A 27,729-nucleotide genomic window follows, 5' to 3' on the forward strand; every position below is an offset into this window, starting at 1 on the left:
GGAGGCCCAGAGCTATGAAGAAACATTAGCAGGACTGTTGTCTATACTGGAAGGAGGGGTGGGTGTGTGTGTGTACGAACGAGTTAACGAGGCTGTGTGTGTTTAGACAAGACCAGCGAAGAATGTCTGTTTTCCACTGAAGCCCAATGAATGGAGAAAAGCATGTCAATTTACACAATCAGAAGAAATGAAAAAACAACTAAATGGATTGAACCGAGTCACAACAAAAGCCACTTGTCACATGAATATATTCATTTTTAGGTTTACTTCTAGGATCATTTGAATCATCATGAACCACAAGCACTTTTACAACTTAAAACATCATTTAAGTAGAAAAGCACACAGAGGGCGTAGACCTCCGCCAAGGCAGACCAGCCCCCGCCCCCAAAATTTTATCATTTGTTCCTTGTGCCAGTATCAACATTTCCTGAAAATTTCATCAAAATCCTTTCATAACTTTTTGAGTTATCTTGCTAACAGACAGACAAACCCTGATGAAAACATTACCTCCGCTGTTCCTTGGTGGAGGTAATGAGTAAACCCTCAGCCTTCAGTCCACACCACAGGTTCTCAGCCTTTTTTGAACCAAGCCCCACTAACGGCCAAAGTTATTATCGTTAATGAAAACTAACAAAATGAATTGTAAAAACATTTTCGTTAACTGAAATAAATAAAAACTATAACTGAAAGAAAAAAAACATAACTAACTGAAACTGTATTGTGTGTTTGCAAAACAAACTAAAAAAACGTATAAAAATTATGGATAAAATTCCCTTTGTTTTCGTCTTTGTCAATGTTGGATTGATATGAAAGCGATTTATTTCACTCTGTCAGTTTTCTGTGCTGTCACCATACGACATTTTTTGGTCCGTCACTTGTGTTCACTTGTGGTTTCCAGTCGTCTTCTGGTCCCCACTCTACCTGGAAACATGGAGACTAAAGTTGGGAGAAAGCAGCAGAGTCCTGTCTGGGATTTATTTGAATACGACCACAGAGAAGAAGAGAAAAGAGACCACTGAACTACAACTAAGCATTTAGAAAAACAATGAAAACTAATAAAAACTATCAAACCTGCTCTAAAAATGAATTAAAACAAACTGAATTAGAGAAAAAAAGTCCAAACTAAATAAAACTAAACTAGAATGAAAAGTCCAGAACCATTAGAACCTTGCTAATGGCATCATCATTCTGCTGTGGGCTGGGATGGGGGATGTGGGATGGGGGGGCAGGGTGTGGGGGGTGACAAGTCTATAAGTAATGTGACAGTCCTGTATGTGGAGGACGAGTCAATAAAGCTGTGAGAAAGTGAAAGTGAGCTCCACTCACCTGATCATCATTTCAATTAACCCTTTTTTTGCTCTAATTGTTTTTGCTGCTAAACTAATTTTCATTGTTCCTGTAATAGTGACAATAAAGATCTATTCTATTCTATTCAATTCTATTCTATTTCACTTTAAATCACTGCCCTGAAATGTGTAAATACAATCAGAAGTCTTTATTTACAGTATTGTACAGGAAGCTCTTTTAGAGGTAGTTCTTCAGCAGGTGTCTTTTACAGTATATATACTAACCTTAATGTCAGCCTGGTACTAACCCACTGTTGTGTTCTGCTCTGTTTGTTTTTTGTCTTCTTGTGCTGTATGTAAAGCTGCTGAATACTGGAATTTCCCTAGGGATTAATAATCTATCTATCTATCTATCTATCTATCTATCTATCTATCTATCTATCTATCTATCTATCTATCTATCTATCTATCTATCTATCTATCTATCTATCTATCTATCTATCTATCTATCTATCTATCTATCTATCCATCCATCTATCCATCCATCCATCCTACTCTAAATTTATTACTAAACTAATATTGCAGTCTCAGTTCAGCTTCTATGCCACTGTGGGTATAAAAGTCAACAGTAGGTGAATTCATTTGAACGTTAAACCTCCACAGTATGGAACATCTACAGATCACTTACAGTATATTCAGCATGAAAAATGAGAAACAGAAACAGATCCTGAAGTCCGTTTGTGGAAGGCAGAAGTAGACCACAGCTTAAGCTGGATCATCTGCACACTTCACTGATCCACATACACTTCATTTCCTACCGCTGCTCTGTCCTGATCCACTGACCTCTGACCTGTGATTGGAATCCCACAATGATTCTGTTGTTAAAAAAAAAAAAAACTAATTTACTTAAGATGCAGTGACCCAGTGACGTCTATGTGAAACCCCCCACCCCCACCAGCTCTGGGTCAAAGTGGGTCTGCGTAGTGTCAGACTAGTCCTGCATGTATGGTCTGTACTGAAGCTTCATGTGCACAAAAACACTAACCCTACCCACCACTCCCACACATGTTCATACACTGTTTGTTCTTTTACTGCGTATTGTGTGTAGATCAAGCTCGTAAAATGTGAAACTGCAAAATGAAGTGGCTAAGTTAATCATCTGTGGGTGTAAACTGCAATGGGAGCAAAGTACACACAAAAAGACATGCCTGTGTACTGGAAGAAAAGGAGGAATTACAGCACGCATACACACACACATATACACACATATACACAAACACACACACCGTCATCAGCCTAACAAACATGAGTCCACATGGGCGGGGCCACCAGCAAGCCCACATTTATATTGGACCAGGAGATTATAGGGTGTAAACGACTCCTGTCATTTAGTGGGCGATCTCTCTCACACACACACACACACAGGTTTGAGAAATTGTCTTCTCAACAGTATACAGGACGGTTTGAAAACACTCACTGCTTCCTGTCATGCGCCGAGAAATCTGATTAAAGAACAGAGATCTGATTAAACTGACAGCAGTTAACCCTTTAAGCCCTGACAGGTCTGTGCTCATAAATATTCATATATATTTAACCGTTTGTTCAAGAAGAAAAAATTCCAAACATGCTGATAGAGTACACCTTCCATAGACATCTGAGCATGCTCAGTTCAAGCCCCGCCCCCTGTGGAATGGACCACAGAGCAGTGAGTGAGACCGACTGACTATAAAAATAGATGGTTTGGGCTTTTTTTAAATACTGTTTTCCTTGTGGTTTTTTGTTTTTCCTGTTGTTTCCAGTGTTGTGGTGATTTTCCTGTTTTTATGGAGTTTTGACCGTGGAACTGCAGTATGGAGTTAAACAAGTGTCAAAAAGCAGATGGACAGATTTAGAAAAAAAAGAGACAGAACTAAAACTACAGGGACCAAATTCAAATACTAGTTGATTATTTTATTCTTTTTTCATTTTATTTATTTATTTTTTTTTACTTAATTTTTCACCTATTTTTTATGTTATTTATTATTTTGTAAATACTTTATTTGTTTATGAAGTTGCTTATTTTGTTTTTTATTTTAACATTTTTTTCTTCAATTTTGTTTGTGTCTTATTTTGCTCACATTACTTATTACTTTGTTGGTTTATTATTTATTTTTGTTCATTTAATTGATCACTTTGGCTGTTTTTGTTCATTTTGTTGCTTATTTTATTCTTTTGTTGTCCTTGGAACTGCTGTATGGAGTTCAAAAGTGTCAAAAGCAGCTGGACTGATTTAGAAAAAAAGAACCCAAAACTAAAACTACTGGGCCTAAATTAAAAACCTTGTTGCTTTGTTTTTACTCCATTTAAGTCTCTTTTTATTAAATTTTTTCATGTTATTTATTATTTTGTAAATATTTTATTAACTTTTGTTCATTTAGTTGCTGATTTTGTTTATTTTCCCCAGGGATGCACCGATACCACTTTTTTCCAGACTGAGTACAAGTGCTTACATTTGAGTACTTGCTGATACCGAGTACTGTACTCAATAATCCCATTCCAGTTGTTAGTTCCTTTTGTAAATGTGCTTTATTGTCGTTGTCATTAGTCTGACTGGAACAAAGTGCTGCTACTGACATTTAATGTATTGGAATGAGCGTTTGTCAATTAGTCCACCAGGGGGCGCCGCTCTGAATTAACCATACTGGACAAATACCACGAAGAAGAGGAAAGTTTTTTGAGAAGAAGAAGAAGCAAGCCAGTAATAACAAACATGGAGACGACAGAGGGAACACTAGTGTGAAACTAATGTTGCAGCGTTTTCTGTGGTAAGGTTTAAAAGTTTAGCTTCAGCAGGAAGAGAAAAGACAAATGAGCGATAAGTTTGGTTTTCACTTCCGCTGGTGGCGGTCCACACCGCTCCGTACTCCTGCTGGTATTCTCATTCTGTTTATGCATCTGCCAGCACCTGGAAAACGGATGGAATGTACGCAGAGGACGGACAGAACGCTACGTCTGTATCTGTCTGTACTTTAACGGTACTGTCAGTCAGCGTTACTTTTATCACCGTCATTTATTTGGTTCAATCTCCACACTCTTCACACTCACACACATTATTCCTCCTCCTCGTACCTGCTGCACTGAACTGGGAATGTCACACAGCCGTAAGTGGTATCGGTGCGTTTGTATCAGATTACTTTTACGAGTACGAGTATGAGTACACACACTGAGTATCGGAGCCAATGCCGATACTCGTATTGGTATGGGTGCATCCCTAATTTTCCCACATTTTGTCTTTTTTTATTCCTTCAATTTTGTTCAGATTCTTTCTTATTTTGTTCATGTTACGTAATATTTTGTTGTTTATTTTTCATTTTTGTTCATTTTATTGATCACTTTGGCTCTTCTTGTTCACTTTGTTGTTTATTTTATTCTTTTTTATGTCTGTGGAACTGCTGTATGGAGTTAAACAAGTGTCAAAAAGCAGCTGGATTGATTTAGACAAAAAGAGCCCAAAATTAAAACTACTGGGCCCAAATTCAACCCCTTGTTGTTGTTCAGTGTGTTCCAGTTCACAGTTGAGGGAACTCCGGCATCTGAGGAATTTTGTCGCGATGTGCATTGTGGGAAACGGAGGTTCACGCAGCCACCTAACAGCGGCAGCTGGAGCAGACACGATCGGAAACAGCAGGAGCTCCCTTCCCTCTACGTATATTCCTCCAGATGTTTCCATGTTTCAGACGTTTCCGCATCATGTTTGTTTCATCCATATAATATCATATGGTAGTGCTGACGCTGCTGTTGGCAGGTGGCTGCGTGAACCTCCATTTCCCACAATGCACATCGCGACAAAATTCCTCAGATGCCGGAGTTCCCTCTCAGCTCTGTTTGTAAACACATGGTTTGTTTGTGGTGGATGGAACTAAGAAACTGGTCAGCATGAGGAAGAGATTCAGCTGAGGAATGACAGACAGACGAACAGATTCATGATACTGAGGATATGACTGAGGATGGACAGATGTGAGGAAAAACTGGTCACGAAAGTCTCCTGCACCTTTAATAAATAAATAAATAAATTTTAAAAAGTTAAATTAAAAAAAACTAAACTTTTTCTTTCATAAATAAATAAATCATATAACCATCATCTTATGTGTGAACTGAAGGCTTTACTTTTGTTCTGTTTCCACACTCATACATGTGCCCTGTCTGCTGGTTCTCCTCCTCCTCCTCTTCCTCCTTCTCCTCCTCCTCTATCACCAGGGCTGCCCCAGGCTCGTCTCACCAACCAGCTGTCCAAACAAATGTTACGTAGCTGCCGCTTATGTAAGAAAGCATCCTCTAAGCTACACCGCCGCATGGCAGGAGACGGCCGCTCTGAACATCAGCATCACAACAGAAAGTCTGTTCTGCTGTTCTGGGAAATTAATTTAATACATTTAGGGAGGAAAAGAAGTTCAGATTAAGACGACACTGCTATGGACAGAAGCAGAATGGACACAAGTCTAATCTGAATAAGCCTGTGAACAAAAGATACAAAACCTGAGTGTGTGAGAGAAGGAGTGAGAGGGGATGGAGACAGAAAAGGAGGCAGACACAACAGTCCCATAAACTCTGGGTGCGTGGAGGACAGACAGACACTGGACACAACTTTGCATGACGTGAATTCACCATCAGTAGGAGTTCCACAGATAAATCTCTCTGAGTGCATCCAACATTAAACACAACAGCTGACACGTGCTTAAAGGGTCTGGACTTCATATATTTACACGCACAGAGCGGTTATTTCATTAGATCAGACCAAAGCTGATGTGCTGAGTCGGCGTGTGCGTGTCCAGTAGGACGGAGCTGGACGAGGACGCTGTCCGAACACACACATGTGGAAGGGGGTCTTACCGTGTCATTGTCATCTGGGTACATACTGTCCTGGAGCTGAGCTGCAGTCAGAGCTGCGGAGGAGTTAAAGAGTTAGAGCCGACGGTGCTGACGATGCAGAGAAACAACAGCAGCAGCAGACTGTGGTTTAGTCCCAAACGAACGGTGCATCTACCCCTGACTGACAGAGGATGACACTGCCACGGCCTCACACTATTACATAAACACAGAGAGAGAGAGAGGGGGAAAGAGAGAGCGAGAGAGAGAGAGAGAGAGAGAGAGAGAGAGAGAGAGAGAGAGAGGACAGCCACTCTAGACAGTATGGAGCTGAGGGTTTGACCTGCCCATAATGCCGTTCTGCACAACAAACACACACACACACACACACCCCAGCTGACATAATAACCACACACAAACACACATCCAATTGAAGCTCCCCAGAGGGATTAAGAAAAGCTGCATGAAGTGAGAGAGGACCAATGACCCCACATGCATGACACACACACAACAACAACAACAACACACACACACACAAACACACACACACACACACTTGTCTTCTTTTCTTCTAATCTAAGCAGTCATACAGGGCAGGACAGTTACACTGGATCATCCCTTAGAATCAAGTTCCAGGATCAGTCATTTGCATGAATCTTTCTTCTCATTAGTCAGTTTAAAGGTGCAGGAGACTTTCATGACCAGTTTTTCCTCACATCTGTCCATCCTCAGTATCATGAATCTGTTCGTCTGTCTGTCATTCCTCAGCTGAATCTCTTCCTCATGCTGAACAGTTTCTTAGTTCCATCCACCACAAACAAACCATGTGTTTACAAACAGAGCTGAGAGGGAACTGGGCATCTGAGGAATTTTGTCACGATGTGCATTGTGGGAAATGGAGGCTCACACAGCCACCTGATAGCTGCAGCTGGAACAGACATGATGCTGTTGTCAGCTGCATTTGAATAGAGTTTGTATTCTTTTAAGCTTAAAGTTTTTATCTGTTTTATCTATTTATCTGATTTTGTTTTGTTTTGTTTTTTTTTCTCATGTCTATACTTTTTATTCCTTCTGCTATAATACTTTTAATGTTTTATGTAAAGCACTTCTAATTGTCGTTTAAATGTGCTATAGAAATAAACCTGCCTTGCCTTGCCTATGGTTGTACTGCCGCTGCTGCTGTCAGGTGGCTGTGCGAACCTCCATTTCCCACAATGCACGTCACGACAAAATTCCTCAGATGCCGGAGTTCCCTCCTGGCTCTGTTTGTAAACACATGGTTTGTTTCTGGATGGAACTAAGAAACTGTTCACCGTAATGCAAGAGATTCAGGTGAGTAATGACAGACAGATGAACAGATTCATGATACTGAGGATGTGACTGAGGATGGACAGATCTGAGGAAAAATGGGTCCCGAAAGTCTCCCACACCTTTAAATACAATTAATGTGTGGTTTGTCTCATAGTCCTGTGAAATGTTATATAAACTTCTGCTCTAAAAATTAAACTAATTAGGTAACTTGATCGTTATTTCATAACTGGAACCTAACTTATCTTTACTATTAGATTGTGACTATTAACTGTTGCTGATTGTTGTTTAGGTTCTGTGTGACAAAATGATAAATAACTACTATAAAAAGCGTAAAAAAAAAAGCTGGTCCTATTCTACTCTACTCTATTCTACTCTATTCTGACGGAGTTCGTTTTACTCTGAGGTGTGACAGTGTGAAGAACACCGACACACAAACACCAGACTACTTCCCAACGCACTAAAGTAATCAAACAAATGAGGAAGTGCCTCCTCTAATCAATCATCGTGGTGAAAGTCATTAGAGGGTTTAGTCGACGGTTCCAACTGCCATAAAGAATGATGGGTACCGGAGCTGAGTGGGCGGCATCGACTGTGACGATCATAGATGGGAGGGGAGGAGAAAAAGAATCTGGACTAAATCAAACATGTTGAGACATTTAAGACATTTACAGAGACACAAAACAAATCCTTTATCTGTTGAGTCAACTTATATATTAACCATCTGCTCACTACTGCTCTATATTTATAACACATTACACCAGTCAGTTCTACAGCCTATAAATATTTATCCACATTATCCACTTCCAGGAAATAATCATTTTAAAAAACAAAACGAACAAAAAATTGCCTTTTTAACAGTATGATGATATATTGTGACATACCTTATCGTGATCCTAGTATTGTGATTTGTATTGTATCACCAGATTGGCGCATGTGGTCAGAGCCCCATAGCGGCACTATCTGACGCAGGGGGTAATCCTTCTGCGTCGGATTTCGACACAGAAGGAGTACGCACTGCAGAGAGGCGAAGTTTTCTCGTGTGAGAAGCTCTGGAGAGAAAAAATGTGTCAAAGGTAAACGCAGAAAACTCTTCTGAAACTGTAATAAACATCCCTGTGCTCTACATCTCACAACTACTACTAATGTTTCAGTGAGCAGCAGAAGAACGTCAGAGCAGAGTAAACATTAGCGGCAGCTCTGCTAACTGAGATTACCTCCTGACATGTCTGAGAATGAGACTGCTGATAATATGGAGATGGAAACAGTCCGTGATAGAAAAGCATGTGTGTGTGATTAAGAGAGCAGATAAAAAACTCAGTTCACTTGTTTTAGGGAAGCACGCTGAGGTGGAGGCTGATGAGCTTTTACCAGAACATTAGTTCATCAATCTGGCTGTAAACGCTCTGCACACTATGTATTAGTAATGAGAAAATGTATGTAGAACACAGTCTCATCCCAAGTCAGTCCCAGTCTGTGTGTGACGACAGCTTCCACGTCAACCAATCAGAGGGCACGGGGTGGATAGTGCAGGAGACAGTTGGCAGGGGGGAGGGAGGGGGGGGGGGGGGCTGCGTCTGAGCCGAAATAACCCAGTTTTAAATTGATTTCTTAATATTGGCCCGTCGGATTAAAAAAAGGCCGATACCGATATACGTCATATTTCCAAATATCGGCGCCGATAATCGGTCGACCTCTAATCGGTCGACCTCTAACAAATACGAAACATTTTTTATCAGAACAGGATCTAATGTTACATCACAAAATTTTCCTTTTTTATGTTTTACAGACATTCCAGTTTCAGATCCTGTTCAAATGCTCAAATTCTATTAGTTCAGAACTGACAGCAGAACAGTATTTGAGTTCAATCCCAACAAAGGAACTAACATTATTTGAAAAAAAAAAAGAGTGTTATATAATAAGAAAAATAAAACAAACAAAAAAGAAAAACGAAAAACTAAAATGAACCTCCACAATATCTGCATTTGAATAAATACCTAAAAATATTGATACAGTACTTTTTAATATCGATACAGTATTTTGAAATGAAATATTGTGATATACTGCAGAACCGATATTTTCTAACACCCCTACTTATTAGAGGGTACAAATAAAAACAAAAACAAATTAGACCACAAGTCCTGGAAATAAATTACTATAGAAAAAAAAAGGATACAACTAATATTTTTGTTAAATATTTGTATTAATACAGAGGCAGATAGTACTTTCATGTCTTTGTGAACAGACACTATGGCCCAGTGTTCATTTCCAAACTAATTCCATGTCGTTCCCAGTACAGAGCGCAGAGTTTGTCAGGACTGATGGTGGATTATTTGTGATCCTGAAGGAGAAGGGAGGATGAAAAGCAGAATGGATGAGGCAGTGCACTGAAGCGGCAAATTAAAACACACTGAGACCTGGACAGCCACTCTGTTCCTGAGCTGGAGGCGAACGTCTGCTTCAGTGAATACGACAACCGAACCAAGATGTACGGTCTGCACCGCAACACCACCTGAAGGAAAACATGACTCACAAACACCGGATCAGACTGCAGTCCAGCACCACTGGTGTAAAAGTGCTGGTGTAACATGTCTGTTATCACCTCAGTCTTGTGTTTAGGACGTTGACATGCAGCGGTACACGACATGTAACACAACACTTTCTGCTTCTACATCAGAACAACAGCCAAAATACAACATCTGGGAACATCTGGGCTGAATACAGAAGGAAAAAACCACCAAAACCAGTGGAGGTCAGGAGGGCTGTGTATCAGCAAGAATCTGGTGATACGATACAAACCACAATACTAGGATCACAATATGATACATCACAATATATCATGATACTGTTAAAAAGGCAATTTTTGTTGGTTTTCTTTCTTTTCTTAAATGATTATTTCCTGGAAGAATTGAATTACATCAGAAATCTGCACAAATACTAAACACATTTTTATTTGATCCCAACAGGATCTAATGTTCTATCACCAAATGTTCCTGTGTTCAAACTGAAATTCTGTTTTACAGACATTCCAGTTTCAGATCCTGTTCAAATGTTCATATACTATTAGTTCACAACTAACATCAGAACAGTATTTGAGTTCAAGCTCAACAAAGGAAATAACAATATTTAATAAAACAGTGTTAAATAATAATAAATAAAATACAAAAAAAGAAAAACAAAAAACTAAAATGAACCTCCACAAAATCTGCATTTGAATAAATACCTAAAAATATCCATACAGTACTTTTTTTAATCTCGATACAGTATTGTGAAATGAAATATTGCAGAACCGATATCTTCTTACACCCCTAATCTTTACCACAACCTATGACTTTATTAGCTTGTAAAATTATATTCTATGGATAATGGATCCACTGTATGTGCTCTGAGTGCATTAATAGAATCCATTATTATTTTTATTTAAATCATCTTTTATGCAGACATCAAATGGGTAAAGATAGCATACCTCAAACCAGATCAAGTCATTATTGTGTCCACCATTTTAACACAAATGTTCCACCGAATACACAAGAACAGGAGGAAGTTTCATTTACTTCTCTGTCTTCTATTAAATTGTCTGTGTGCCACCCTGATAAACTGACATAATGCTGATTACTGTGTTTATATGTTACACAAAACTGACAATGAAACTGCACATGTCAACACCAGGCAGCAGAAATGATTCACATTAAGTAACAGTGGGACATGTGGTTGGACTTTTTAGGAAGTTAGCGGTAGATTAGCCCATTTTACCCTTTGCTCTTTTCCAGCTCTGTGTTCTTGCCTAAATGTGGACACTTCTGGTTCTAAAAATAACCAGATGGCGATGGCCAATTAATAAACTCTCGAAAGCAGTAGTTCATGAATCATTGAGTGGTGTCACAAAGGCTACTAGTGATGTCCCCATCGGGATTTTTGTGCTTTCAATCTGATCTGATTTTTTGGGGGGAATAGTTTGCGGATACCAATCTGATACCAACTTTTTAGACTGAAGTTTTGATTTAAATTTGGAGTCATTATTTCTAAGTTACTATTCTATTATTTTACAATAGATCACAGTTGGGCTGAATGTGGAACCTGAACTAAAACAACTATGACACCTTTGACTCTTAATAACTTTCGTACCATTTTTGCACTTTCCAAATTCATACTGTGGCACAAATTAGAACCTTTGACAGGCCAGTTTTGGCCCATGGGCCGTATGCCTACTACTGCTGTAAAGCGTCTATGGACATTATCATTATTTAACACTGTTTTATTAAATAATGGTTATTTGAAGCATCTTAAAAGCACTTTTTACTGTCTGAGAGGCAGACGTTCTTTCCTTTGTTGGGACTGAACTCAAATACTGTTCTGATGTTAGTTGTGAACTAATAGAATCTGAACATTTGAACAGGATCTGAAACTGGACTGTGTGTAAAACAGAATTTCAGTTTGAACACAGGAACATTTGGTGATAGAACATTAGATCCTGTTGGGATCAAATAAAAATGTGTTTAGTATTTGTGCAGATTTCAGGTGTAATTCAATTCTTCCAGGAAATAATTAGGTCCGTACAGGTATTATATGGGCTATTATATGGGGGTGCGTTCTGTTCCGTATATTAGTGATGTGTGGATCAGTGGGCTACTCGCGGGTCAGATTAGGGCGGGTCAAAAGAATGTCCATATATTTGCGGGTCGGGTCAAATAATTCCGAAAAAGTCCTGCAGGTTGAAACAAACCCCACTCGTGCATCCACTACCATACCCACCAAATAATGAGTACGCTCAGGCCTTCAAATGAAAGTGAAACTTATAGATGCTTACTAATTCCTCTAAGCCTTCCACTGTTGTGCAGCTTTTCCCTACCTACGGAAACTTTAATTTGAGGGGGCAGGACGTTTGTTTACCCCCCCCCCAAGAACCAGGCCCGAATCAGCTTGATCTTGTGACTAAATCCGATCTAATTCGATCTTCTAAAAAATGCCAGATCAGCAGCCAATACCAATCTTTAGATTGGATCGGGACTAGGGCTGTGTATTGGCAAGAATCTGGCAATACAATACAAATCACAATACTGGGATCATGATACAATATATCACGATATATCATGATATAGTTAAAAAGGCTTTTTTTTTTTTTTTTAAGATTATTTCCTGGAAGAATTGAATTACATCAGAAATCTGCACAAATACTAAACACATTTTTATCTGATCACAACAGGATCTAATGTTATATCATAAAATGTTTCTAATTCTCCTAGTTACCAAAGGAACTACTTTCTGCCTCTCAGACAGTAAAAAGTGCTTTTAGGATGATTCAAATAACCATTATTTAATTAAACAGTGTTAAATAATAATAAATAAGATAACAATAAAGAAAACCAACAAACAAAAATAGCCTCCGTCATATCTGCATTTGAATAAATACCTAAAAATATTGATACAGTACTGTTTAATATCAATACAGTATTGTGAAATGAAATATCTCCATATACTGCAGAACCGATATTTTTAAACACCCCTAATCAAGACATCCCTGAAGGCTACATTAACTTCAATATATAACATGATAAATAAAATAATATAATAAAAACGGCAGGAACATTGATAGAGAAAGAAGAAAGTCTTTATGTAACCGTTCTAACATTTAGTCAGAGTTCATTAGACATTAACTTATAGAGGTCTTTATCCTGGGTCAGTCGTACTGAAATTCAATCTGCAGAATCTCAGTGACATGACATGAGAAACTGAGTAATACCAGTTTTAGATCACTGCCAGTAAAAAGGAGATGCTTTATTAAGCTTGTCATCTGTCAGATAAAACATGCCTTGTTAAGTGAAGACACTTTTCAGAAGCAGAAACAGGGAGAATAATGACACAGCTGTTGAATGGTGGACCGCTGACAAAAGCAGCCACAAAGTGTTTCCTGATGTCAAGTAGAGCAGTGAATGAGAGAGAGAGAGAGAGAGAGAGAGAGAGAGAGAGAGACACACACACACGCACACACACACCTGACAGGATATTATCACACAGAACACCATTCTGGAGCTCAGAACACACAAACACAGGCTGACTTTCTGCGTTTACAAGGCTGCTTTGACATTATTAATTTCCTCCTCTAACAGTCAGTATTTTATTTTATTTTTTGACTCCTTGCAGAAATAAATCCAAAATGAAAGTACGATACTGTATTGGCAAAGAAAATATATGACAACAAAACTAGGGTGAGGGCACGGTCTGCATATTTTAGGAAGTCCTAATTTACTGTCAGGAGAGCGGAAAAACAAACAAGCAAGACTCCGAAACCAACACAGTTTCACATGACGAGTAGGGCTGTGTATTAGCAAGAATATAATAATACGATACAAACCACAATACTAGGATCACCATACGATATGTCACAATACATCACGATACTGTTAAAACGGCCATTTTTGTTTGTTTTTTTTAAATGATTATTTCCTTGAAGAATTGAATTACAGCAGAAATCTGCACAGATACTAAACACATTTGTATTTGATCCCAACAGGATCTAATGTTCTATCACAAAATGTTCCTGTGTTCAAACTGAAATTCTGTTTTACAGACATTACAGTTTAACCCTTTCATGCATAGTGGTCACTACAGTGGACAGTTGTTCAAAGCTGTTCTCTTGTATATTCATGTTTGTTTGTTTTTTAGTTCCGTATCAGCCAACAGTGGACACTAATGCACCATCCCATATATATATATATATATATATATATATATATATATATATATATATATATATATATATATATATATATTTTTATTTTTTTTTTTTTTTTTTTTAATTTTTTTAATTTTTTTTTTTTTTCTCCATGAAGTGAGTAATAACTAGTATTAGAATATGTTAAAATGTGAGAAAACATCAGATTAGCAGCAGCATTACAAATGTTTTCATTCCATTGTTTTCATATCACTTTCTGATATTGGGTTTTAAATACATGTTTCTTTGCTTCAAAAATGAAATCCATGGTGTAGCTGAGTGGACATTTTTGTAACTCCATGAAAAAAAAAAAAGTCAATCGCATAGTTTTTTCATGCCTAAGGAGGAAAAAAAACACTCAAGGAAAAATCTTGACTAAGGTTCTCATAATTCATACTTGAAAGGGTTTCAGATCCTGTTCAAATGTTCATATTCTATTAGGTCAGAACTAACATCAGAACAGTATTTGAGTTCAGTCCCAACAAAGGAACAAACATTATTTAATGAAAGAGTGTTAAATAATAATAAAGAAAATATAAAGAAAAAAGAAAAAAACAAAAATGAACTCCCACAATATCTGCAAGCAAATACCTAAAACATCCACACAATACTTTTCAATATCGATACAGTATTGTGAAATGACGATATCGCGATATATTGCAGAACTGATATTTTCTTACAGCCCTAATGACGAGTCCTAGATTAAAAATCCAACAGAATGATCAGTGACTAGAAACAAATGCAACAGTGTTAATGAACAGATCATAGGTTTTAAATAACATGATTAGTGTCATTCAAGTCTGACCTGATTCCTGTAACCTACACATTTTATCACCCGATCAAAAACTAAACTTTTCTGTTGCCATGTTGTAAAGACGTCCACACAGAGCAAAGGCACAGATTTGGTATTGGCTGTAGTATTTGCACTTGTTGATCAAACAAGTGAAAGAATGTGACTCCTCCTCGCTGACAAAGCCAGATTGGACACACACACACACACACACACACACACACACAGCTCTACTCTGACCTTTCTCCTGCCATTTAAACGGTGTACAGACAAGCAGAGAAAGGAAGGAACTCCATTGTACAACAAACCACTTTAAAACAATATACAAACTCTAAAACCACATATATTCACTGGCAGATAACCTTTCATAGACAGAATCGCTCTGTCGTCATTTGCTCTGTGTTACTTGTATTCCCACGTTCCACTCTTCTTAGCACATTTATCTGATGTGCAGGACTGTTCACTGCTCTGTACTGGGTTAGGCCCATCTGGGAAAATACATGATAGGATGATCTTTTGTAGTAAAATCTGAATCATAATCGTCTCACTATTTTACAAAAAGTAGACTAGAGGAAAATAATACGTTTTTCTACTACATTTGTCTGATTTTTGGAGGCTTAGTCTGTGATGGCTTAGCGTTGTTGATGTCTAATTAGAAATTCCACATTTTTGCAACAACACTATGACAATTTTGACAATATCAACATGAAGTCAACACTGGTCCAAAGGCTGTAGCATTTGTACTGATCACCTAGCCCAGAGGTCTGCAACCTTTACTATTAGTCAGAGTCATTTTGCCCCCTCTTCTGCCAAAAAAAAAATAGTCTGGAGCCGCAAAAAATAACAGAGCTTATAAACTTTTAAAAGTTTTAATCTTTTTTTACATTTTATCTGTTACAGCCACTGAGTACAACAAACAGAAGTGCAGTGTGGAATGGATTCTGGAGTATGATTACTCTAAAAGTACAAAGTAAGTAAGTACCAGTTTAGTCTTAAAGCCTATTTCAGACGAAAAAACACATTTTTGGAGATTGGAAGGGAATTTTGAGTATGATTACTCCAAAAGCACATAGTAAAAGTATTCCATAGTATTTGTGCTAATAGTATATGAAGTACAAATACCGAAAATACCAAATTCACGAGGTACGTACTGGAAAAAATAATTTTATTCATCATTGAATTTAGTCTTAAAGCCTATTTCAGACAAAAAAACAAACACTTTTGGAGCTTGGAAGGGATTTTTGAGTATGATTACTCCAAAAGTACACAGTACAAGTAGTTCATAGTATTTGTGCTAATAGTATATGAAGGGCTAATACCAAGTATATCAAATTCATGAGGTACTTATCGGGAAAAACAATTTTATTCATCATTGAATTTAGTCTTAAAGCCAATTTCAGACAAAAAGACATACTTTTGTAGCTTGGAAGGGAATCTGTTGTAGGATTACTCCAAAAGTACACAGTACTCATATTCATACAGTAGCTCTATGAAAAGTATCACTACTTATGGAAATGATTCTCTTCCAAACTCAACACTGCCTCCACAGTTCCCAGTTGTACTACTCCATATTCTCTGTCTGGGTTCACATCCGCAAGCTCCCGGAAACGGACAGAATTATGTGAGTAATAAACAAAGGACGGACAGAACCCTGCGTCTGCGTCTTTAACGCTGAGCAGAAATGAACCATTGCTTTGGTTGTTGAAGGCACATTCGCTCCATGCAGCTCATCTACGGTAACTGTCGAATGAGTAGAACACAAGAAAAACACTACCGGCTGGACTGACCGCAGTAAAGGGAGGAGCCACTACAAGGAGGAGGAAGAGACGCAGTAAAGGGAGGAGCCACTACAAGGAGGAGGAAGAGACGCAGTAAAGGGAGGAGCCACTACAAGGAGGAGGAAGAGACGCAGTAAAGGGAGGAGCCACTACAAGGAGGAGGAAGAGACGCAGTAAAGGGAGGAGCCACTACAAGGAGGAGGAAGAGACGCAGTAAAGGGAGGAGCCACAACAAGGAGGAGGAAGAGACGCAGTAAAGGGAGGAGCCACTACAAGGAGGAGGAAGAGACGCAGTAGAGGGAGGAGCCACTACAAGGAGGAGGAAGAGACGCAGTAAAGGGAGGAGCCACTACAAGGAGGAGGAAGAGACGCAGTAAAGGGAGGAGCCACAACAAGGAGGAGGAAGAGACGCAGTAGAGGGAGGAGCCACTACAAGGAGGAGGAAGAGACGCAGTAAAGGGAGGAGCCACTACAAGGAGGAGGAAGAGACGCAGTAGAGGGAGGAGCCACTACAAGGAGGAGGAAGAGACGCAGTAAAGGGAGGAGCCACTACAAGGAGGAGGAAGAGACGCAGTAGAGGGAGGAGCCACTACAAGGAGGAGGAAGAGACGCAGTAAAGGGAGGAGCCACTACAAGGAGGAGGAAGAGACGCAGTAAAGGGAGGAGCCACTACAAGGAGGAGAAGAGACGCAGTAGAGGGAGGAGCCACTACAAGGAGGAGGAAGAGACGCAGTAAAGGGAGGAGCCACTACAAGGAGGAGGAAGAGACGCAATAAAGGGAGGAGCCACAACAAGGATGAGGAAGAGACGCAGTAAAGGGAGGAGCCACTACAAGGAGGAGGAAGAGACGCAGTAGAGGGAGGAGCCACTACAAGGAGGAGGAAGAGACGCAGTAAAGGGAGGAGCCACTACAAGGAGGAGGAAGAGACGCAGTAAAGGGAGGAGCCACAACAAGGAGGAGGAAGAGACGCAGTAAAGGGAGGAGCCACTACAAGGAGGAGGAAGAGACGCAGTAAAGGGAGGAGCCACTACAAGGAGGAGGAAGAGACGCAGCAAAGGGAGGAGCCACTACAAGGAGGAGGAAGAGACGCATGAGGCTGCGGAGCTGCAGGTTGACCACCCCTGACCTCGCCTTTAAAAAGCATCTGTATGAATCCAACGCACCCTGGAGTCCAGACCAGCGGAACACTTTTATATGCAGATATCCTAAGTAGGGCTGGGAATCAAATCGAATCGAATCTAATCGTGATTAATCGATTCAGAACCTTAGGAATCGAAATCAAATCGATTATGGAAATTGGCCATGATACCCAGCCCTAATCCTAAGTGGATCTGTAAAAATGTGTTAAAACTGTGCGAGACTGTGTCTAAGGAACGTGTGCGTTTTGGAAGTCACATAATTCTGCAACAAAACTGTACAATAATGCTTTTTAGGAAAGCTGTGAAGTTTGATATCATCCCCAGAGCGCAATTATGTAAGAAGTGTAAACCACTGTAACGCTACAACTGCAGAACAGAAGAAACAGAAGGATTTGGACCGAAAAAGCAGCAGAGGAATGCAGCTCTATCTGGTTAAATCCATCTGAGATTACAGCAAAAGAATGTATTGAACCTGAAATGTAAGCAATGGTCAAATAACAACAAAAAAAACTGCAAAAGATACTGAATGTCTCTCCAACACAGATCCCATTGCATACATCTACGGTAAAGTTGATCCTTCTGACATATTAGAGTTGGTATTCAGGTCAAAATTTCACTAATTGTGTAACTTGAACACTACCCTCAACTGGAATCCCCTCCTTCCTGAACACAAAAACAGGTCTACACACACACACACACACACACACACACACACACACACACACCTGGTTTCTATTTTCTCACTCGCTATTGTTCAACTGCACACTGAGCTAATGACCCAACACCCTCACTGCCACAGGTTTGGATGGAATCAGGACCTCATTTTGTTTTCTGAAGCTGAACTTTGGCGCACCATTGAAGGATCAGGTAAAAGTGACCACCACCCAGTCACTTCAACACAATGGGTGCACATATGACAGATCCATAGGGATGCACCGACACCACTTTTTTCCAGACCGAGTACAAGTACAGGTACAATGTACCGGACAATCTGGACTGACATGCCTGTAGATGCAGTTTCTACTGTGGAGCTTTTTTAGCCTCAGTGACATGGAAAGCAGCAGCTGAATGCAATACATACAACGTCAGTGTTTCAGGGGGCGACACTGACACTTGAAGCATCATTTCCAGTCGCATCACATCACCGCCTTTACAACAGACATACAGAAGAGTTACTTCCACAAAGAAACAATGCTCACTCTGTGGTCATGTGACTAAGAATGGATTTACTAGTATTTATTTATTTTGCTCCTCAGTTCAATTAAATATGGTAACTATAGTGAAAAATGGCACTTTCTTTATTTTACTTTTTATTCAGTTTAAAGGGATTTCAATGAAGGTTTATGTTGGAACCCAGATTTGATTCTTCCTGTAAATGCATATTGGTTTCTAACATCAGTTATTGGTCTTCATAAATAATAATCGGAACTGGCAATTAACATCAAACGACAGAGTCTACGAGAGAGATAGTGACTAACAGATATCCATACACTTAAGTAAACCTACTATTGTTTTTCCTTTACTATTCATTTAAAATGGATTTTTCAATGTAGGCTAATAAATGTTGATAGCCCATTCCCTTTTTGGTCGCAACACCAAGATAGATGTTTTTGTTTCTAGTTTCTTTTCAGGTTTTTTTATGTTCTTCTCTCTCCTGTTTTGCAGTTGCATTGGCGTTCCATCGATGAACCCTGTACTGTACTGACTGTTGTTTCAAGACCAACAATAAATAAACAAACAAAATGACGTCATTGAGAAGCAGCTCTGGTTCTGTCAGCAGGTATCAGAGTCAAACTGGGCTTCATGTCAATGAATGTCTACAGGTCTATTTATTCTCACTTTACGTACAGAAGTAGGTGGGTCCGTTTCAAACATTACTGCCTTCATATTTCCACACGTCTGTTGTGTTGGAATGAGCGTTTGTCATCGATCCATCACACTGTTTTAGACAGAAATGGAGGAACAGGGTGAGTAAAAAACTAAACGGTGTGTAATATTCTGGTGGGCGTAAAAGCCATGCCTGAGCTGACAGATTAGAGGTTAGAGATGGAACTGGACTGGTTTGGACCAGTTTACATCTATATACATTTATATACAGACTTTTATACTGTTGGTATTTCTATATAGATATTTTTTCATATATCCTTATATTTTTATTACTTTTTGTGGTTGTTGTTTCAGTTGCTTCTAGAAAAAAGGATCAGTTGTCTGTCATTTTCAAACATTTGTGTTTAGCATTTTTTCCTATTTGTTTGACCAATTCAAATAATCGTTTAATCGAACTGAAGACAATAGCCAATAAATTAATTAATTATTAATAGGTTAATTAATTTATTTTACCTTGGAGAAGAAGGTGCAATATATAGATTCAGTGTAATACTGAATTCACTGCTCTCAGCTGCATTTGAATAGTTTTCATTCTTTTAAGCTTAAAGTTTTTATCCGTTTTATCTGCTTATCTGTTTTATCTATTTATCTGATTTTTTCTTTTGTTTGTTTGTTTTTCTCATGCCTGTACTTTTTATTGCTTCTGCTGTAATGCTTTTAATGTTTTATGTGAAGCACATCAAATTGTCTTGTACTTGAAATGTGCTACAGAAATGAACCTGCCTTGCCTTGCCTAATATCTAACTGGGATTATGCTGACTCCAAAATCTTGCATCTGTGTGTTTTCTTACTACACAGTATGTGTCCGAATGTGAATTCACTGTTGTCTAAAACTAATTTCTGATCTTCACATCTCAGCTTTGCTGGTTCCTGGTGGTACTGCTCCGTATTCTCGGTTGGAGTTTGCATCCGTGAACTCCCAGAGGACGGACAGAAATACAGATGAAATGAAGGTATGGACAGAGCGCTCCGTCTGTGTACGTACGAGTGTTTAACTCTGAGCATAAACGGCCTTTAACCGACAGCAGTGACTCTTATGATGTCATGGAGCTCTCTTACCTGGAGGTGTTCGGTGGAGCTGCTGCTCAGCTCGTCTCCGGACTCCGAGTCGTTGGTGCGTCGCTCCTCGCCCGCGGAGTCGCAGGGCTGAGCGCCGTCCACATCCAGCGGCATCCTGACCAGCTCTGGGGATCGAGCCCGGGTTCGGGGCAGAGAGTTTCCTTTGTGAAGGTCGGCGCCCTGGACGAGGATCTCGGCCAGAGCACGGTCGTGGTCGCTGAAGGCGCCAGGACTGTGGCGGTGGTTGCTGTCCCTGCGGTGGATGGGGGGGCTGAAGTGTCCAGAGGAGGCGGTCTGGGCGGAGGGGGAGCGCCGGTAGCTGGACTCGTGTCTTTGTAAATGGTCAGCGTTGCGCTCGTGTCCTCCCAGGTCCAGACTGGTGGGTTTGATCCACAGAGACCCCCCGGTCTGTGGGATGCCGGTGGAAGCGGTGGGAGGATGGGTGTGGATGGGTTTGGGTGGGGGCATGAGGGCTTTGCGGACCTCGCGGACATACTGAGCCGGAACGTAGAAGGCTTTAGTCCCCTCCTCCTTCCTCACCTGCCACCAGTCCTCGTTGGTCTTCTTGACCAGCATGTAGCATTCTCCCTGGCGGATGGTGATGAGCCGGTCCTTGGACTTGTACTCGTAGTCGTACTCCACCTCGATGTAGACCTGGCCCGGGGCGATAGGCAGCTCCGCCATGAGGCCTCTGACAGTCCACCAGGCAGATCAGCCACGCACAAACGCACCTATAGCATGGCTCCTGCAGCACAGACGGACACAACACAAACACACACCAGGTTCAAACCAGTCACACTCAAGTGAAGTACCACGTTCACTGTTTTCTACTGAGCATTTTAGCGTTCAGAACAGTTAGGGTCGTGTATGAGCTAGATTTGAAACATAGTCTAGAAAACTATTACAGGATCAAAAACACATTAATTTTAGCAAAAAAAAAAGTTTCCAGTTTGAATGTCTGGGGTCGCCAGAAAGTTGTGAAGTTAAAATGCAGTCAGGAGACAAAAAAGGTCAGAACCACTGGGTTAAAGAGCCACATTTGGCCCAGGAGCCATAGGTTACAGACCCCTGATCTGGAGGTTAACCCTTCATTGGCCAGCCCCATAATGCACTTCTGTTCCACAGTATCAGTCAAAGCCTTTGAACAATCCTTTAGTTCAGGTTCCACAGTCAGACCAATTTAATCTCCAGTGGGCAGGACCAGTCAAATACTATCATAATAACACAGAAATAATGACAACTCCAAATGTTTCTCTTTGCAAATGTAAATATTTTCATGTATTTACACTAAAACAAAGTATAATTTTGCAAAAAAAATATGAATAACCTGAAATGTCTTGAGAAGTACAATTTTAACAATATTCTGCCTGTTATTAAATGTTTTTTGTGTTTGTAGATCCACTGTGATCTGTAAATTATAATGAACATGTGTAAATGATAAACTGAGGCAGAATATTGTTAAAATGACACTTATTTTTTCAGTTTGTTCATGTTATTCACATCTTTTGAAAGGATAGTTTGTAGATGTAAACCTTTTCATAACATAAATTAACTTTTTTTGCTCTAAAACAGAGAAAAGTTTGGAGTTGACAGTATTTATATATTATTATGTTATTATGTTACTGGTTCGGCCCACTGCAGATCAATTTAGCTGAATGTGGAATCTGAACTAAAATGAGTTTGACAGCCCTGCTTTAGTTGAACCATAGGGGATTATCCAAAACAAGGAGCTACTTTATACTGAAATAAATGTTGGAATGGCAGTCAATTAAAGTTCGCTCTCTGAAGGGACATTACTGTGTTTTGACCCATACCGAGTTAATGCTAATATCAGCTGATGTAGCATGGTTATGCTAACATGGTGAGATTGGTTTTTATTTAATAAACACTAAACTTCACTTTAAACACTGGTAACTAGGGCTGTAAGAAAATATCGGTTCTGCAATATATCGCGATATTCCATTTCACAATACTGTATCGATATTAAAAAGTACTGTATGGATATTTTTAGGTATTTATTCAAATGCAGATATTGTGGAGGTTCATTTTTGTTGTTTTGTTTTTCTTTTTTGTTTATATTTTATTTATTATTATTTAACACTCTTATTAAATAATGTTAGTTCCTTTGTTGGAATTGCACAAAAATACTGTTCTGATGTTAGTTCTGAACTAATAGAATCTGAACATTTGAACAGGATCTGAAACTGGAATGTCTGTAAAACAGAATTTCAGTTTTAAAACAGGAACATTTTGTGATATAACATTAGCTCCTGTTCTGATCAAATAAAAATGTGTTTAGTATTTGTGCAGATTTCTGGTGTAATTCAATTCTTCCAGGAAATAATCATTATAAAAAAAGAAACAAACAAAATTTTGCCTTTTTAACAGTATCATGATATATCATGGTATATCTTATCGTGATCTTAGTATTGTGATTTCTATCGTATCACCAGATTCTTGCCACAGTGATGAAAGTGTGGAAAGAAAAAAAACTGAACTTTTCTGAGCATTTCATTCTGCATGCTCTTGGTGCATTCTGGTGCACTTTGGGAGCAAAAACCTGTGAAGCATTAAGGTTCAAATTAATGAAAAAATTCATCTCACACAGGAATATGGTCAAACATTTGATCAAATCTTGATATCTGTACTTAAACATTCCGTTCCACTAATTCTCTTACTGATGTCCTTCAAACATTGTCATGGGTAGATTATGGACAGATTCAGTATCTGGGGTAAAAACACTGGTCTCTAAGAAACATGACAAAAGAGGCTCATATTTAGACCAAATACATTGGCGGTAAAATACTCAAAGCGAATCCGCCATCTTGTCTCCAGAGACGCGAAACAAACCACATGTCATCAACGGACCAATCAGAGCCATCGATACAAGTTCCGCATTGTAAACGAGCATCTCATTGGTCGAGACAAATGGAGAAGAAAGCAATATGGCCGCGCCCATGAGACGGACTCAAATAAACATAATTTACATTTTTTGGAGTGATTTATGCGTAATTTTCCAGCTGAAATGTTGCCAACCCAGACGGAAATGATCCGGACATGTTTAATTTACTGGAACATATGCTAAGTTTTCAGAAAAAAAAAAAAAGGATTTCCGGCAAAAACTGGAACACTTTCATCACTGTTGCCAATACACAGCCCTCGTTCCCACACACACTCACATACACTATTAGCCGTGGATCCTAGCCTCATATTCTGCTAACCCAATCAGTAGGAATGAAAAGGCTCCACACTGGGGCTGTGATCGTCTTCAGACACTAATATGAATCACATGCTGCCTTTCCATTACACTTTGTCTTGTTCTTAATCCTGCCGCTGAATTCTCATCAGAGCCGGCGGGGCAGAGGCGTGTTCCTGCCCGGCCAATACATGAAGGCAACTCACACACATAGTTTCCTGCTGAAGTCACATGTGCACAAACAAAATGTTACGACATGAGGTGAGGCTTCAGCACACGTCTGAGGAACCGGAACACACCGACAAGAACCACGGACAGACTTCAGACTCAGACAGACGCTGATCTGTATAAGACAAAGGGTTACTCTGAACCTGTCCACACATCTGATATAGACTATAATCAGCTTCTGTGTGAATAGAAGGAGATACAGGACAGGGTTTTCCCTAGGATTATCAGACTGCAGCACAGCAGTTTGAAACATGTAAATTAACCCATAAAAACCCAAACATCCACTGGGAAAAATGTTTAATTCCTGTTGATCCACTAATCCTATCAACCAATATCAATAACTGGTGTAATACAGTTCTTCATCTTTTCATAGTCATCAGATATGACCATATTTGGACGTTCAGAGGCTCCGTAGTTACCGTGGAAACACCGTCGTCTTCTCCAACACTGATTCAGCAGTCAAACCCAGGGAGTTGGATCAATGACAGTGGATGGACACCCTGGGTTTATGTTCAATAATAAGTAAAATAAACCAAAATAAATAAACAATTTACAAAACAATAAATGTAAAAAAATGAAAAAAAAAAAAAAAAGTTAAGCAACAAAATGAACAAAAACAGCTAAATAAACCAATAAAATGAACAAAAATGGATAATAAATCAACAAAATAATAAGTAACATGAACAAAATAAGCCACAAACTGAACAAAATTGAAGAAAGAAACAAAATAGGCAACAAAATGGACAAAAACAAGTAAAATGAATCAGATTAAACAAAATAATAAGTGTGTCCGTAGTTGCTGTGGAAACATCGTCATCTTCTCCAACATTGATTCCCCAGTAAAACCCATGGAGTTGGATCAATGCCAGTGGATGGACACACTGGGTTTATGTTCAGTTAATGACAGACTGGACTGAAAAAGACAGTTTATTCAGTTTTCTGTCTCTGATAAATTAACCCTCAACTTTAATCCGAGTTTTAACGAACCTCTACATCAGATGTCACCAGCCTTTTAACTTCTGTGAGCTCCTTTTACATAATGAAGTTGCTGGAGAGCTACGCTAATTAAGCCATATTTATTTACAAAGCTGATGTTCATAAATGTACATATTTTGTATAATATGTTTGTAACATTGTGTTCTTTATTTATTACTTTATTTACTTACATTTCTTTGATCTAACATTTACAATACTTAAAAAGTGTTAATATGAAACTTTTATTAAGGGTTAGGGTTAGAGAAAGTCACTTTTTCTTCAGTTTTCTCTGTTTCTGATATATTAACCCTCAACTTTAATCTGAGCTTTTATGAACATCTACATAATCAGTGAATCAAATGTAGGAAAATACTGGATTTTCACTGGAAAAATGTGTACATACAGAGGAGAATATTGTAATAAAAGATGATAAATTACTTACAGGAGGTTAAATAGAGAGGAAATTTAATTTGGGAAATGACACAAAATTAGCGCTGGGTCTTTATGAGTTAATGTAAAATCAATCCAGAAGAATGTGTTAAATTAATCACTATGAAGGTTTTCTTAAAATTTTGACAGATTTCCTACTGTCTGGGGGTTTGAGGGTTAATTTTTCTTTGAATTCCAGGTCTTTGGACCATATCCTTATCATACTGAGGAACTACTTGGAGAGAAAGGTGCATCCATATCAAAGTCAGCGTTTTCATTCAGAAAATATGTGCATGTATACCAGTGTAAAAAATGTGGAAAAGAGAGCATTTCTCAATAAACATCAGGCGAAAAGCTCCAGATGTCTACTGAGAACCTACTTCTGTCCTCAGGCCTAGTTATAATAACAGAATGATGTGGTATTATTAATATTTTATTCAAACAGTCTGTTGCAGCCGGAGTAAAATGGTGCAACATTCTAAAAATACCAAAATGAAAATGAATGTATGGTTTTTAGATTTTCCTCAGTGAGGATCCTCAAATCCCTGGAATGTAAGTGGATAAAGAAGAAGGCGGGTCATATTTAAGTGTAGAACTGCAGCTGTCGGCTAGTTTTGTCATCGATTAGCCTAAAGAATAGTAAAAATGTGAAACAGACATGTGTGAAAATGACAAACAACTGGTCCTGTAATCAAGAACCAACTGAAACAACAACCACACAAAGTATAAAAGTAAAAGGATATTTAAAAATATCTCTATATCTCTAACCCCAGTTCCATCAGTGTTCAGTAGGTGTATAAATGTGTCCAGATGTAAACTGGTCCAGTCCAGTCCAGTTCCAGATGTAAACTGGTCCAGTCCAGTCCAGTCCAGTTCCAGATGTAAACTGGTCCGGTCCAGTCCAGTTCCAGATGTAAACTGGTCCAGTCCAGTCCAGTCCAGTTCCATCTCTTCCCTCTAATCCTTCAGCTCAGTCTCAAACCCATTTGGATCCAACTGAACATGGAACTAACATCCAACTGGGGGTGTGGCCTGGACTCATGTGCGTCACAATAAGTGTCCATGAGAAACACAACAGTGGAACTAACGTTTAACAGCAGAGACGTGAAGGAAACCAAGGTTCGATTCAGGACAAATGGAACTGAACTTTTTTTTTAATCAATTCAAGTTGATTAAAGGACTTATTGTATCATATAGAAACTAAAAAAGTGATCAACTCTTTGCTGAAGTAAACCATCAGTCATGTTCTCCTGACATGGACAGTGAACATCTGTACATACTGTTCTCCTCAGATCAGAACTGTTGAACTCAGACATAAATGGACCCCAGTCTGTGGACTAGGGATGCAAATTAACAATTAATTCATTAATCATTAGTTGGTTGCCCTTATCGATCGATTAACAATTAATTGATAAGCGGCGATTTTCCTGAGAACCTGAATTTCTTTTTCAACACAGTCTAGAAGAATAAAAGCTAAAGACTGATTATACACTCCATGATAAAACCATGTCATATTCCTTAATGATTGATTTATTGATCCATTGGATACAGTCAGTGTTTCCTGTGGAATTCATCTGTTGGTGTGGCGGTGTGTAATGGGGGGTGCACGTGCATGCCTTTCGCCGGTGTGTGTGTGTGGGATGCACGCGCGTGCGATTCATCGGGGGGTGGTGGGGGGTACTCCCACGCACGCAGTACGGCCAGGGGACGCGTGCGTGTTGGTTGGTAACTGCGTGCATGCGTGACTCCCCCCCCGCAGAAGTGAAAGTGAAACTTTTCACTCACTATAGACTAGACCAACCTCCAGGGAAAACGCTCTGATACCGACCGATTTGTGGGTGTATTTATTCAGGGTGCACCACTCCCACAAACAGACGGTCAGTCTGTGTTTGGTCCTCCATGTCCATACACACATTCTAACTCATCAACGCCATGACCTGGTTCAATGACCAGCTATCCCAGCCACAGCATCGCAGCGCGGACAAACCTGCAGCCTTCGGACAGGTGTGGACGAGTGGAAAAGGGCAATTAACCGACAATTAATAATTTAATTGAGCAAATTCTTATAGACAATTAACCGTTAGTCGATTAATTGT

General features: G+C 39.3%; 2 protein-coding genes across 2 annotated transcripts in view; one reads left to right on the top strand and one right to left on the bottom strand.

Annotated features, from left to right (window-relative positions):
• The window catches only part of LOC115437017 (E3 ubiquitin-protein ligase TRIM39-like), a 760,370-nt gene that overhangs the window by 360,737 nt on the left and 371,904 nt on the right, over positions 1-27,729 (top strand). The window lies entirely within an intron of this gene.
• The window catches only part of LOC115436823 (rho GTPase-activating protein 12-like), a 146,239-nt gene that overhangs the window by 107,918 nt on the left and 10,592 nt on the right, over positions 1-27,729 (bottom strand). The window contains exon 2 of the mRNA XM_030159771.1: positions 20,806-21,550. Within this exon, the coding sequence (XP_030015631.1) occupies positions 20,806-21,489 (684 nt within the window). The 5' untranslated portion in view covers positions 21,490-21,550. The remainder of the gene's footprint in view (positions 1-20,805; positions 21,551-27,729) is intronic.

Source organism: Sphaeramia orbicularis, chromosome 17, assembly GCF_902148855.1.
Source record: "Sphaeramia orbicularis chromosome 17, fSphaOr1.1, whole genome shotgun sequence".
Lineage (NCBI taxonomy): Eukaryota > Metazoa > Chordata > Actinopteri > Kurtiformes > Apogonidae > Sphaeramia > Sphaeramia orbicularis.